The 12,406-nt window shown below is 44.9% G+C and overlaps 1 protein-coding gene across 1 annotated transcript in view; it reads right to left on the bottom strand.

The window, feature by feature from the left end:
- The window catches only part of PDLIM1 (PDZ and LIM domain 1), a 45,073-nt gene that overhangs the window by 19,636 nt on the left and 13,031 nt on the right, over window positions 1-12,406 (bottom strand). Inside the window, exons 2-4 of the mRNA XM_084755234.1 lie at window positions 6,899-7,050; window positions 5,792-5,876; window positions 906-1,105 (exon numbers count right to left, since the gene is read on the bottom strand). Coding sequence (XP_084611360.1) covers window positions 906-1,105; window positions 5,792-5,876; window positions 6,899-7,050 — 437 coding nt within the window. The remainder of the gene's footprint in view (window positions 1-905; window positions 1,106-5,791; window positions 5,877-6,898; window positions 7,051-12,406) is intronic.

The raw sequence follows: 12,406 nt of genomic DNA, 5'->3' as shown, positions 1-12,406 counted from the left end.
TCACACCCAGTTCCCTTGCCATGGGCAGCTGAAGTATGTAAATCTGTCCCCAAAGAGTTGGGGACAGAGTAGATTTAGGCTCCTCAGCTGGTAGATGCAGGAGACCCGATCCAGAGGTAAAGGCAGGTGCATGTGGAATAGCCCTCTGAAGTCCTCCACGATGAGGACTCTCTCAGGACACAGAGGTCCTGTGAAAAACCATGACCAGAAGCTGAGGGCGACCACAGCATTCAGGACAAGAATGATTCTCAATCATTACAAGTTCTGTTTGCATCAAACACTCTGCTGGGCACTTTCTTTTTTTTTTTTTTTTTTAACTCTTCTTCTTCTTCTTCTTCTTCTTCTTCTTCTTCTTCTTCTTCTTCTTCTTCTTCTTCTCTCTCTCTCTCTCTCTCTCTCTCTCTCTCTCTCTCTCTCTCTCATGTATGTATGGGCATATGGATGTGCACAGTGTGGGCACACAGGTGCTCACACACATGTGAAGGCCGAGGGTGACATCAGGAGTCGTCTTCCATCACTCTCCACCTTGTTCATCGAACCCAGAGATCACCCAGCTAGCTAGTCTGGCCCGCCTACCGGCTCCAGAGCAATTGTATATACCTCTGTAACACTGGACTTACAGACAGGCCACCAAGCCCACCTAGCACGAAGGAATGTTCTAGGGGTAGAACTCTGATCCTTGTACTAGTGCAGTAGGTATTTCAACCTTTGAGCTGCTGCCCCAGCAACGCATTTTCTTATTTTCACTACAGTCCTACAAAGAGGAGGGAAGGCACCCTTTTCACAGGTAAGGAAGCTGAATGTCAAAGGTCTCCTCCCAGGGTTAGTGGTTCAACTTGCTGGAAGAAACTCTGCGGAAAGGGCCTCTCTCAGGACTGGCCTGGAGGCCTCAGGGGTCTACTTACGGCCTGCTGTTCGCCTCCTCCCCACTGGCTGTGGTCTTCGACTCCACAGCGTTGTTGAAGTTAGAGATGTTCTCAGGAGAGTAGAGGGCAGTTGGGTTGTTGTACTGGTTCATGATGACCCGGGAGGCGGTGCTGGGAGCAGGTGAGGCAGTAAATGGCATGGCACTTCGGTTGTGGGCACTTCCTATGTGCAGGACTTCCTGAAGGCAGAGAGCAGAGGAGAGATCAAAGAAGTGTCCACCCTGTACCTCCTTTCATGTACAGTACGGGCTAAAAGCTGGGGAGGCTTCCAGCTGAGCTACGGCAGCCCTGGTTCAAATCTAACCTTCAGCTGCAGGCGGAGGGGTTCAGAAAATGCAAGGAGACGGTGAGCAGTGACTGGGAAAGCAGCCCCAGATGCGCATCCCACATCCTGTCAACCAGCTCCAGCTCCAGCTCTTCCCCAAGGCCCAGCAGATCTGACCCCTGGGTTCCACTGGGAGGATAGCTCTACATGCCTTGGGCTACCGGGACCCAAGGCAGAGCTGAAGCATCCTTTTGGGACACATTCCAGAGGCATTAGGAAGACGTGGAGAGGTGGCTTAGGTTATCACAAAGTCCTCCGTGCCGAAAGGTGGAGATAAACTCCCCAGACCCGAGCAGTTAAGTCAGCAGGGAAAGAGGGCAACAGGGACACAGGACAAGCAGCTGCTAATGACATCATCGCAGGCCTGTGGGTAAAAGCAAGATGGAAGGTTCTTGAAGCCAGGCCCAAGGCAGACCCTGTAGAGGGAGGAATCTGAGTTTCTGTGCCCCTATTCCCTTCTTTCTTTAATGTGGGAACACACTGCCCTCCACAAGTGGTGAACAATCACAACTACAACCTCTTGAGGCATCTGTGCAAACTTACCACAAAACCAAAGCACCATTTTTCTTTGAAAAGGGGAGAGGTGGGGGGAGGGGGGGGAGAGGGACAGGGGGGGAGGGGCGGGGGGGGGGGTTCTGTGTAGCCCTGGCTGTTCTGGAACTGGCTCTGTAGACCAGGCTAGCCTTGAACTCCAGAATTTGCCTGCCTCCCTGGGTGCTGGATTTAAAGGTGAGCACCACCACAGTCTGACTATACTTTTTAAACTAACATTCCTTTAAAATATAATCACAGGTTATCTGATGACTCAGCAAGGCCCTCTAGGCGGCAGTGCTTAAAATCAATTCCGGCTTCCAGCACCTCAAGCTCTGTGTAGCCTACCAAACTCAACTTGTTTTCTGAGTCCCCAAGAAAATTCTTCTAAGCCCTGCTTTCTGTCTTAAACATCCAAATGGCCAAAAAAGAATTCCAGTTCCTCTACTGTTCTTTTTTTCTCCATTAAAAAAAAGAAACTTGCATGTTTAACTGGAAAACATTATGGATGAAAATTAACAGTTTAATTCATTACATAGCTAATTTAAAGAAAAAGGCAGCATAAACTTATTTTTATGTTTAAAATCTCTTTTTTATTATTTAGGTAAATCTTCTTTTCAAGTCAGAATCAGTGAGGTTTAGTTGAGTTTGTCCATATCTGCACAAATAATCAAAAAAGAGGCTTGTGTGTTTTTTATTTTGGGTTTTGTTTTGAGACAGGGTCTCTCTATAAAGAGCAGGCTGGCTCCAAACTCACAGAGATCCATCTGTTTCCACCATCAAGCCTGGCTACAAATAATCACAAGAGAGGATGTTAAAGGAAAAAAAGGGGAGGCTGGGTGTGGTGGAGCATGCCTTTAATCCCAGCAGAGGCAGAGGCAGGAGGATTACTATGAGTTTGAGGCTAGCCTGGTCTACAAAGTGAGTCTAGGACAACCAAGGCTACACAGAAAAACCCTGTTTCAAAAAACTAAAAAGAAAAAAAGACCATAATCAAGGAATGGCTAAGTCATTTTATGCACACTGACTCAAAGGAATCATGAAATCACTGAGTACTGGCTATGAAGGCAGCAGATTTACAGATTAGAGGCCAGGGCCTCTCACCCCCATCACGTGGGCAGTCACATGACAGCACCCAGCATGCGTACTTCTCCTGTCTCCATGGCAATTCTGGGAGCAGCATGGGATGCCTCCAGTTTTCCCTGACACTTTCTGTTTGGCGGTGGGCAAGTTATCCCTCTCTGAGCCCTCTTCCCAACACTTCAGAAGGACATGGCGTGACACGACAAGTTCTCACTAGGGTCCGTCTTCTCTCCCAGTAGAAATAGAAAGCAGAACAGAAGTCCATAGGGGGAGTTATGTCATAAATTACTACTTACTTACTTATTTATTTGCTGCCCACATTTACAGATCAAGGGACAATTTAGGAGAGTCAGTTCTCCCTTCTATCATGTTCGCTCTCCCCAGGGATCTAACTCAGGCCCTCAGGCTGGCCTGCAGCAGCTGCTATCTCCCCAGCCTCCCCACCTTTGTTTTCTTTTGTGGGAATAGGAGTTTCGTCCTTTGGGTGTTTTGGTTTTTACGTTTTTTTTTAAAAATCTTGACTCTTGCTTTATAAAGCACCTTTCAAGAAGGCATCTGGTTTGTACATAAAAGGAATATCTCTACCCCCATGCGGATTCTAGTCTTTCCAGAAGGCAGGCGGATTTAGGGCTTGCCTTTTGGAAGGGATGATGTCATTGTTTGGGCTTTGTATTTGTCAATCTCCAAGGAAACTCAATAATGAGGAAATACAAACTAGGTATGTAACTATGTTGACCTCAGATAAGCTGGGGCGTTGGCTAGAGCAGATCTTTACACTATCCATGAACTCTGTTGTGGCATTTGTCTTCTAGCTCAGACGTCCTAGAAATGGAAGATCTGGAAAAATTCATGGTGAGAAGATGTTTTAATGAATAAAGAATAAAGAGAAAAAAAAGCACTCTAGCTAGCCTTTAAGGTAGTTTGAAAAAAATTAGTCTGAAAATGATCTTCAAAACATCAGCATTGAGCCGGGGCATGGTGGCTGACACCTTTAATCCCAGCACTCGGGAGGCAGAGGCAGGGGGATCACTGTGAGTTCAAGGCCAGCCTGGTCTATAAAGGCTAGGACAGCCAAGGCTACACAGAGAGACCTTGTCTTAGGGGGGTGGGGGGATAATCAGCATTGAAAAAAAAGTATAATCAAAATATAAATGATTGGCTCAAATGAAACATGACCATTTTGGACCAAGTTAAACCCAAAGCATTCCTCATATTGTAAAATATATGGAAACGTAACACATCAAAATGTAACACATACAGTAAATTTAATAAGTAGCTAGACTACCAGGGAAACTGAAATTAACTCTGGCACATTATATTTGTTTATACAACTGCCAGTTTGCAGAATAAGATTTTATGAATTTCCTTATAGGGCTTATATGAAATACTATGTTCATGTGAGTTTCAGCATAGCAGCTGGAGAACAGTCCTTAAGAGGGCTCAGCATTTTAAGTATGATGTTTATTGTAAATAGAAAAGGCCATACCTACATTTCTGAAAATTTAATGAAACCCCTTTAAGAAATTAAGACTGATAACCAACCATTCAATTTATATGTACTAAGGCACCATTTGAATTCAATTTCATAGAATTTCCATGCTATACTAAGACAGCTGACTATGTGTTATATTCTGATTACATTTCTCTCTAAAAATTATTGTCTCAGATTTAGAAAAGAAAAATTCAATTTCAAACATTCAACTGGAGTTAAATATATAATAATCACAACCCCAGCTTAAAATCTGCAAAATAAAAAAAAAATTATCAATTTACTTATTTGCTTATTTGGTTTCTGAGGGTTTTTTTTGGTTTTGTTGGTGTGTGTGTGTGTGTGTGTGTGTGTGTGTGTGTGTGTGTGTGTGTATGAACTTGTGTGTCACACTTGCATGTGGAGGCTGGAGGTTGACGTGTGATAGCTTCCTCAACCACTTCTCCACATTTTAGACGCAGGATCTTTCCGTGAACCTGAAACCCAGCCTTCTGACTGAACTGGCAGACCAGCTCTCATTGACGATGTTACAGATGGCCACAGTCATGCTCAGCTGTGATACACAGGTGCTAGAAATCCAAACTCGGGTTCTTGTGCTGGTATGAAAGCACTTTACCAATAAGCCACTTCCTCAGCCCCTCATTTATCGTTAATAATTCATTCATTTATCCAATAGAGCGCATACTTTGTGATGAGCAACATAGGGATTTTTACTGAGATGTTCTAAATATTTCTCTAGTTCAAAACATACCCACACAATGTGGATATCTTAGAAGATGCAACTAACAGAGAAATAAAAGCACCTACAAGCTACCTACTGAGAGATTTATTTATAAATATGGACTCTTGGGACAGTTTACTGTTCCAGGAAATTCTCCTTCACCAACGAACAGTGAACCAACAACAATTAAGGCCAAAAACTCCTTACTATATTCTTCCAAGATTAACTGCCATCTCATTTAACTAATTTTTAATGTCATTCTTCAAGTTCTAGTATAACAAAAACAGATTCCACCTCAGGATTCCCAGGGAAAGAAGGGTTCACTATCAAACCCCTTTGGTTTTGTGTTTTTACTCTGCTCCAGGCTTAAACGCATCCGCGCCTCTGGGATGATTGTTTTGTACCTAAATTCTGTAAGAGCTGCGTTAGCTCTGTGTGCAGGAAAACTGCTGCCCTCTTCTCCCATTGCCTGCCTTCCTAGTCCTCGCTTCCAGCCCAGGCCACATCCCAGCCCAGGGGGGTTTCCAGCCCTTTCCTCTACCAGTTCCCTTACGGGAAGAACTGAACTGGAGCCAAATCCCAGCAATGACAGTGAAGGGCTTTCCCCGCCACCTTATCCCCAGACCTCCAGTGCAGGAAAAGCAAGGGACTCGCTGAACAATGCCCAGGCAGGAAAGCAGCTGGCAGAGGACTGGCAAAGATAAGCAAGTACTTACTTGGGGCTCCGACGCTAAATTCATCTTGTAGGGATGACGTTTCCCTTCCTCGCTCACTAGAGGAGACCAAATTTTCTGTTCAGACCTGCGACAGATGAGCAAAGCTGTTTTGTTTCGTTTCATTCTGCTTTGCAATGCTGATGACCAAACTCAACATCACACATTAGGTCAAGCAAGGGCTCTACCATGAAGCATTATCCACAGCCTAGAGCTGCTGTCTCATTCATTTTAAATAAAGGATCCAGTTCAACCTCTGTATCTACAGGTTCTGATTAGACAGAAAACTCCACATCTATATGGAACATGTTCAGACTTTTTCACTTGTCGTTATTCTCTAAATAATACGATATAGCGATCGTGTGCATAGTATTTACATTGTACTAGATATTATAAGTAAGCTAGAGATGACTTAAAGACTGATTTGTACAGAAGAGACTTGGATACACACAGATTTTGATATAAGAAATTGTGGGACCCCACTGCCCCCCACCCCACCCCTGGCCAATAGATGCCAAAAAAACAACCTTACAGGATAAAGCAAATTAGGGAAATCATACCCTTTGCCTTAACTTCTACCCTCCGAATTCATACCCTGCCATCTGACCCTTTACTTGTCAATTAGATGGCATCCATGTTGGATGGCTCCTACACACAGCCTTAAGGGATTTCCCAAGCTGGCCCACCTTCTGACCTAGCCTCTGTCTCCCTCATCTCAGTCTGGGGAACTGACATTGCTACCAGACTCCTCTGAGTTGATATGTTTGCCTTCATGATGACACCTCAATTCAAGGTGGGACAGGCTGCCACTCTACCCTGGCTCAGTGTTCCTAGCCTAGCCCATATCACCACCATACCTAAGAATCTTAGTCTTATAAGGTATTTCTGCCTGCCAATCACATAGCAATGGTCCTAAGCCAGTTTCAGTTTTCATCAACCTGGGGCTTTTTCCTCTATTCAAGGCAGAGAATATTCATACTTTGTATTTCTCACAGTATCCAGTGACAGACAATTATAAGACACACCTATACCATTGGTTGGGGGGATGGAGGGGGAGGGAGGAGGTCATGCCCTGTCCACAGGAATGAACTAACACATCCATAGCCTCACCTGGATACTGTGAGCGTCATGTTGTCTGTGCAGCCCTTGATTTTGTTCTGGGCTTCCAAGTGTGTCATACTGCTGGTATCTTCCCCATCGATGGCTGTGATTAAATCGCCAATACATAAATTAGCTACAGCAGCCTTGCTTCCGGGAGTGACCTGGCAACAGAGAGGGATGGCATGTAAGTTACTGTTTGTCTCCGGGGAAACCAGTGAGTAAATACCATCAGGTTAAGTACTCAATGACAAAGATCCAAGTGTGGGAAAAGGGAGAGCGTGGCATGGAGGTGCCCACCTGTGATCCCAGCTCTGGGGAAAGCTGAAGTGGGGGAAACTCTGAGGCTAGCCTTTAGTGAGTTTGAGGACAGCCTGGGATATATAACAAGGATGAAATAAAGAGGGGGAGAGAAAGAGCTCAAGAAATTGGGAGAAAAATCATAATTTAACTAGCAGTAATCCTGCATGTTTATACGGTCTGTCACCACGTGCTGGCTGAGTCCTTGCCTGTATGTGACCTCACTGCCCCCTTACATCAACTTTCTAAGAGATGAGAATGAACTCGTAAGCCAGCAACAGGGACTTCGGAAGCTCGGTGACTTACCCAGGGTCACCCGACTAGTGCACTGCTCGCCATCCAGCTAGTCCACCCCAGCCTCAACTCAGTGTTCTGACTTCAAAATAAGTCACCAACACATTTTTAAAACACACATGTGTTGAGAACATTGCGTACAGTAACTTCTGTAAAAATCTTAGCATATATTATAAATCATTAGCCCAGACAAAACTGGAATTGCTAAAAAAAATTTTTTAATTTAAAATTTTTATAAATTTTTTAAAATTCTTTTAAAACTGGAATTGCTCATGGCTACATGTTTCAGCGACGTGTTAGTTTCTTTACAACGATCTTGAACTACTTTTATAATTTAAAAAAAAAAAAGAAGCAACAAAAGTAATTTTTAAATATGGTAGTAAGGGTTTGCACCAGGAAGTTGGCCATGGTTATGGTCCTTCCCTACAGGTGGCTGGTTTTCTGCAGGCTATGTCTCCTGACCAGTAGTTCCAAATTCGTAGACTATGGATGCCTGGGGTGGCCAGCTAGGAACTGTTGCACATCCTCAAACCCATTAACTACTGAGGATCCCTATAGACAGAGTAAATGTGTCCCTACACAGACCTGCAACTGTTTGCAAGTGAACATTACACTGGTGTGATGAACGGTACTCAAAGCCGCATTGGTCTACGAGTAACTGTCTGCTTTAGGATGCCGTCTCAGTTAGGGTATACCAAAATGTCACCGTCATCACCCCAGGGCCAGTCCATGACTGTATGACATTAAAAGGCCAGCCTGAATGGGAAGCCAGGGGCTAGAATGGTACACCTCCAGACGCCCAGTGACCAAAGGGCTCTGGCTTCCTCTTGGAAACCCCCTGTAGCTCCCAGGAGCTGGTGAATGACGTTGCAAACCACAGGATGTGTCCATAAGCTGGCACTTCAAGTGCCAAATCAGTAAACAAGACTGAGGCAACAAGCCTCCGTTTTCCATAGCTACGTTCCCAAATGGTCCTCACCAAAGGGAAAACACTAGCCATCACAGGGCTGCTGGTGCTGGGGAGGGGAGAGTGGGAAAATGGGGTGAGGGGGTTGCCATGGCCCACTCCCTCACTGGCACCTTGACCCCACAAAATGAGGAGCTGAGTTAGTGCTTGAGGTCCCTTCTGGTTTGAGGACATTATGGCTTCACCAGACAAAACTCCCCTGAAATGTAAAGACATGAAACCAGCACAAAGATCCGGACCTCCTACCCTTTTCTCTCTCTCGTTCCCCAATCCTGGGTTTTACAGAGATCAGACTCCCACAAAACAAGAGCTGCACTGCGGCAGCCGCTGAGTGAGATGTCTGACCCAGACCTTCCTTCCCATCAGCCATAGGAAACTCATCCTGAGTCACTCAGTGTGGCAGTAAAAACACAGGCTGACCTGCCCGTTACACTACAGGCAGTCCATTTTTTCTAAATGGCAATGCAGAGTTTTGCTTCTTTGTTTTTGTTTGTTTGATGTCTTTAGAGAGTGTCTATGAGTTCCAGGTTGGCCTCAAACTCTCCACGTAGCCACTAACTCACCTCTTGATGGTCCTATCTAAGTATCCCTTTACTTGAGGTTGGTAATGGTGCTAACCTGTCAAATTCTATCTCCAAGCAGACTAGTGGAAAACCAGGAGAATAATGTCAATCAACCCTTTAGCAAGGCCCTCCCTTCAGGCTACCTCCCCACAAAGCTTTGGCTTCCTCCCTAAGCTTTTTCCCATCTCAGTATTTTTAGCTCTGCCTGATTGGCTTTCCTCACCTTTTAATGACCCTTCTCAAAGTCTTCTTGACCTCGGACTATGGCACCTATCACTATAGTAGGTGCTCAAAATAAATTACCAAAGCATGATTCAAATTTTAAAATGCCGTTAAAGATGCTACCGAGAGCCAGAAAGATTATCTAGAGGGGTAGGAGGCCTTTCAACATAAACATGGGGACCAGAACTCAGGTCCCCTCAAACTCATGTAAAAGTTACAAGCCCAAAGCTCAGGTAGTGAGAGAGACAGAAGGGCTGCTGAGGCTTCAGGACAGCTGGATAACTAAAAACTGGTAAGTTCCAGGTTCAGTAAGAGACCCTCTCACCCAAGGCTCAAGGAACTACGGGAAGCGGAGGTGGAAAGACCCTAAGAGCCAGAGGGGACAGATGGCATCAAGGAAACTGTGTCTTCCAGACACAACAGCGCTGATGCACAGGGCCTGCACAGTTCCAAACCAGACTGCTCCTACTGCCGAGATGGGGACGTGATATAAGCCCTCATCCCTCTCCGATTAACAGCTGCTTTCAAAGACAAAATTCAAGTTTCTCCAAGGGAGTCATTGGGTACACAAACCACACTTAAGGGCAGACCCTGTGCCCAGCAATAGTAGATTGGCCAAGCCAAAATGAACTCAAAGGTATTTTTGGAGAGTTTGTTTGTTTGTTTGTTTGTTTCACATTGCTTTGTTTTGGGTGGTTTTTTTTTTTTTTTTTTCGATTTACAGGTCTTTAGCTTGTATATTATGGCTTCCAAATTTGAGTTTTTTAGAGAGAGACAGAGAGAGAGAGAGAGAGAGAGAGAGAGAGAGAGAGAGAGAGAGAGAGAGAGAGAGAGAATGCATTTGTCCTGTTCTCTCATAGTTTCTTTTTGTTTGTTTGTTGCTTGCTTTTTTTTTTCATTTTCTTTTATCCTTGTTTGTTTTTTCTTTGCCTGTTTGTTTTCTTAAGAGACAGAGAAAGAAGGCCTGGAGTTAGAAAAAGGGTGGGGAGGTGGGGAGAGTCTGGGAGAAGGGAAACTGTGATCTGAACATATTGTATAAAAATGAATGTATTTTAAATTTTAAAATGTAAAGAGGGAGACGCTGTCTCAAGGGATAAGGAGGAGCAGGCCAGAGCAGGGCACGGACTCCCTTTGCATCCACATGGGCACAGGGCATAGGCATTTGTATTATTTCAAATAAGTATTTCAAAATAACAATATTTTTAAATCAAGTAACTATTTCCCTTAAAATGACTATCCTAGACTTAAAATAGAAGCCTCTTTTTATATTTTATGTTCAAACACTAAGAAGTCTGGGATTTCCAGTGTTTGGTTCAAACTGTCTTGTGGGAGTGGCATCCTAGACAAGCCAAAACCAGTCCCAAGAGCTCCACACCTGAGGAATTTGGATCTAGCAGCCTACTCATCCATCTAATTTTCACTTTTTTTTTTGAGCCAAAGGAAAGTTTTGAAAATTACAAGATCATCAGATCAAACTCTGGCTGAATAACATTCTTCCATGAGCCATCTCTTTTTTGAAAGGTTGTGACTGGGAGTATAGCCCAAAAGGTAAAAAGTTTGCCTCTCATGTACAAAGCCCTAGGATTGATTCCCAACAGCCCAGAAAGTGGACAAGATAGCAAGTAGTGAAGACAATAAGATCAGAAACGCAGTTAGCCTCGGCTACACAACGTGTTTGAGGCCAACTTAGGCTACATGATCCTCTGTCTCTTAAGGGGAGGTGGGTAGATCAAAGAAATCACAGAACTTACTTCCACAGAGCTTATTCACACAAAATAAAAATAATAAGCTCACATAGACTCCATGAGCAAGCATATAAAACCCATCACAAATTCTACCTCCTTTTTTTTTTTTTGCTTCAGTGTACTACCATGGCAGAGACTGTGAGCCCACTATCAGAACTGAAAAGAAAGCCAGAATTTAAAGAGGCAAATGTGCCATGGCCACAAACCCCTGTTGGCCAGGTGCCTCCCAGGTATGAGACAACAGTTCTGCGGCTCTGTACCAAGCTGAGGCCCAGAGCTCCACACATTAGCAAACACACCGATTAGAAGACAGAATCGAAAAGGGCTACGGAAACCCTGGCTCCCACTGCTGGAGAGCTCCTGTCCTGAGCAGCCAACTCTACCACATACTTTACCACAAAGAACCTCAGTTCTAACAGTGGCCACCATTAATGAGGCTTATTACAAGTCAAATGCGATCTAAGGTGGTTAATAAGGGTTGGCTTATGATCCTCTCCTGATGCTACCAGGCAAGCATAGTTGTTTGCATCATTGAAGATGAGGAAATGGAGGAACAAGGGTTAAACCGCTTTCTCGGGGTGACTCAGGCAGTGAGTGGCAAGCCACGGCAGGCTCCAGAGTCCGCTACGCCACAGCATCTATCCTAATTTCTTAGCAGCCATCAAATTCCATCAGAACCAGCTCATGATGGAGACAGCTTCAATTTCACAAAAAAAAAAAAAAAAGGGAATCTGATACTTCCTTCCAAAAAACCAGACCCATTAGTTAAATGGACATCCCCCAAATTCCCTCAGTCAGCTTATACCCCCATCCCCACGAGATCATGGACCAGAACACACAACTGTAGCTATAAGCACTAGTGTGGCTTAGGTGCAACAATTTCTATGAGTGAAAAGAATGTTCTGCCAGCTTCTGTAGCAGTCACTCGAGGTGAATTCATCCTTGGGCTCACCCCCAGCCCCAGGTGGCCACTCCTTACCTGGAGGCCACCACGATGCACAGTGACTGCACTCGATGTTCCTTAGGCACCTCCAAACCCTGCTCCGACCTTAACTTTGCTTCTAAGTGCAAAGCTGAACTGTGGGGCGCCCCTCCCTCGTTCTTCAACGGAGCGCAGTCACAGAGCCATCGGCTTGACACTGCCCACAAGAGCTAACCCCTTCCTTTGTGACAATGACACGCTTCATCCCACCCCTCACTCACTCGTCACACATCCCCACGCATGATCTAAAAGATTTAGCAGCTTGCTGGTTGAGGTGGGGCTTCTAGAGGCAGGTGGCCAGGGCTTGGTTTCCTTTGGTTGGGATTTAGTGCCTCGGTGTGCAGGAGGTGAAGGAAGACAGCAGTCATGACACTGTGAGGGTCGCCGAAATGACTCAAAACAGAGCAAGCGCGCAGAACTAAAGAAATGTTGAGTTCTTGGTTGTGA

Source organism: Acomys minous (assembly GCF_964271855.1).
Source record: "Acomys minous genome assembly, chromosome: 2".
Lineage (NCBI taxonomy): Eukaryota > Metazoa > Chordata > Mammalia > Rodentia > Muridae > Acomys > Acomys minous.
This window is presented reverse-complemented; position numbering and strand designations above follow the sequence as displayed.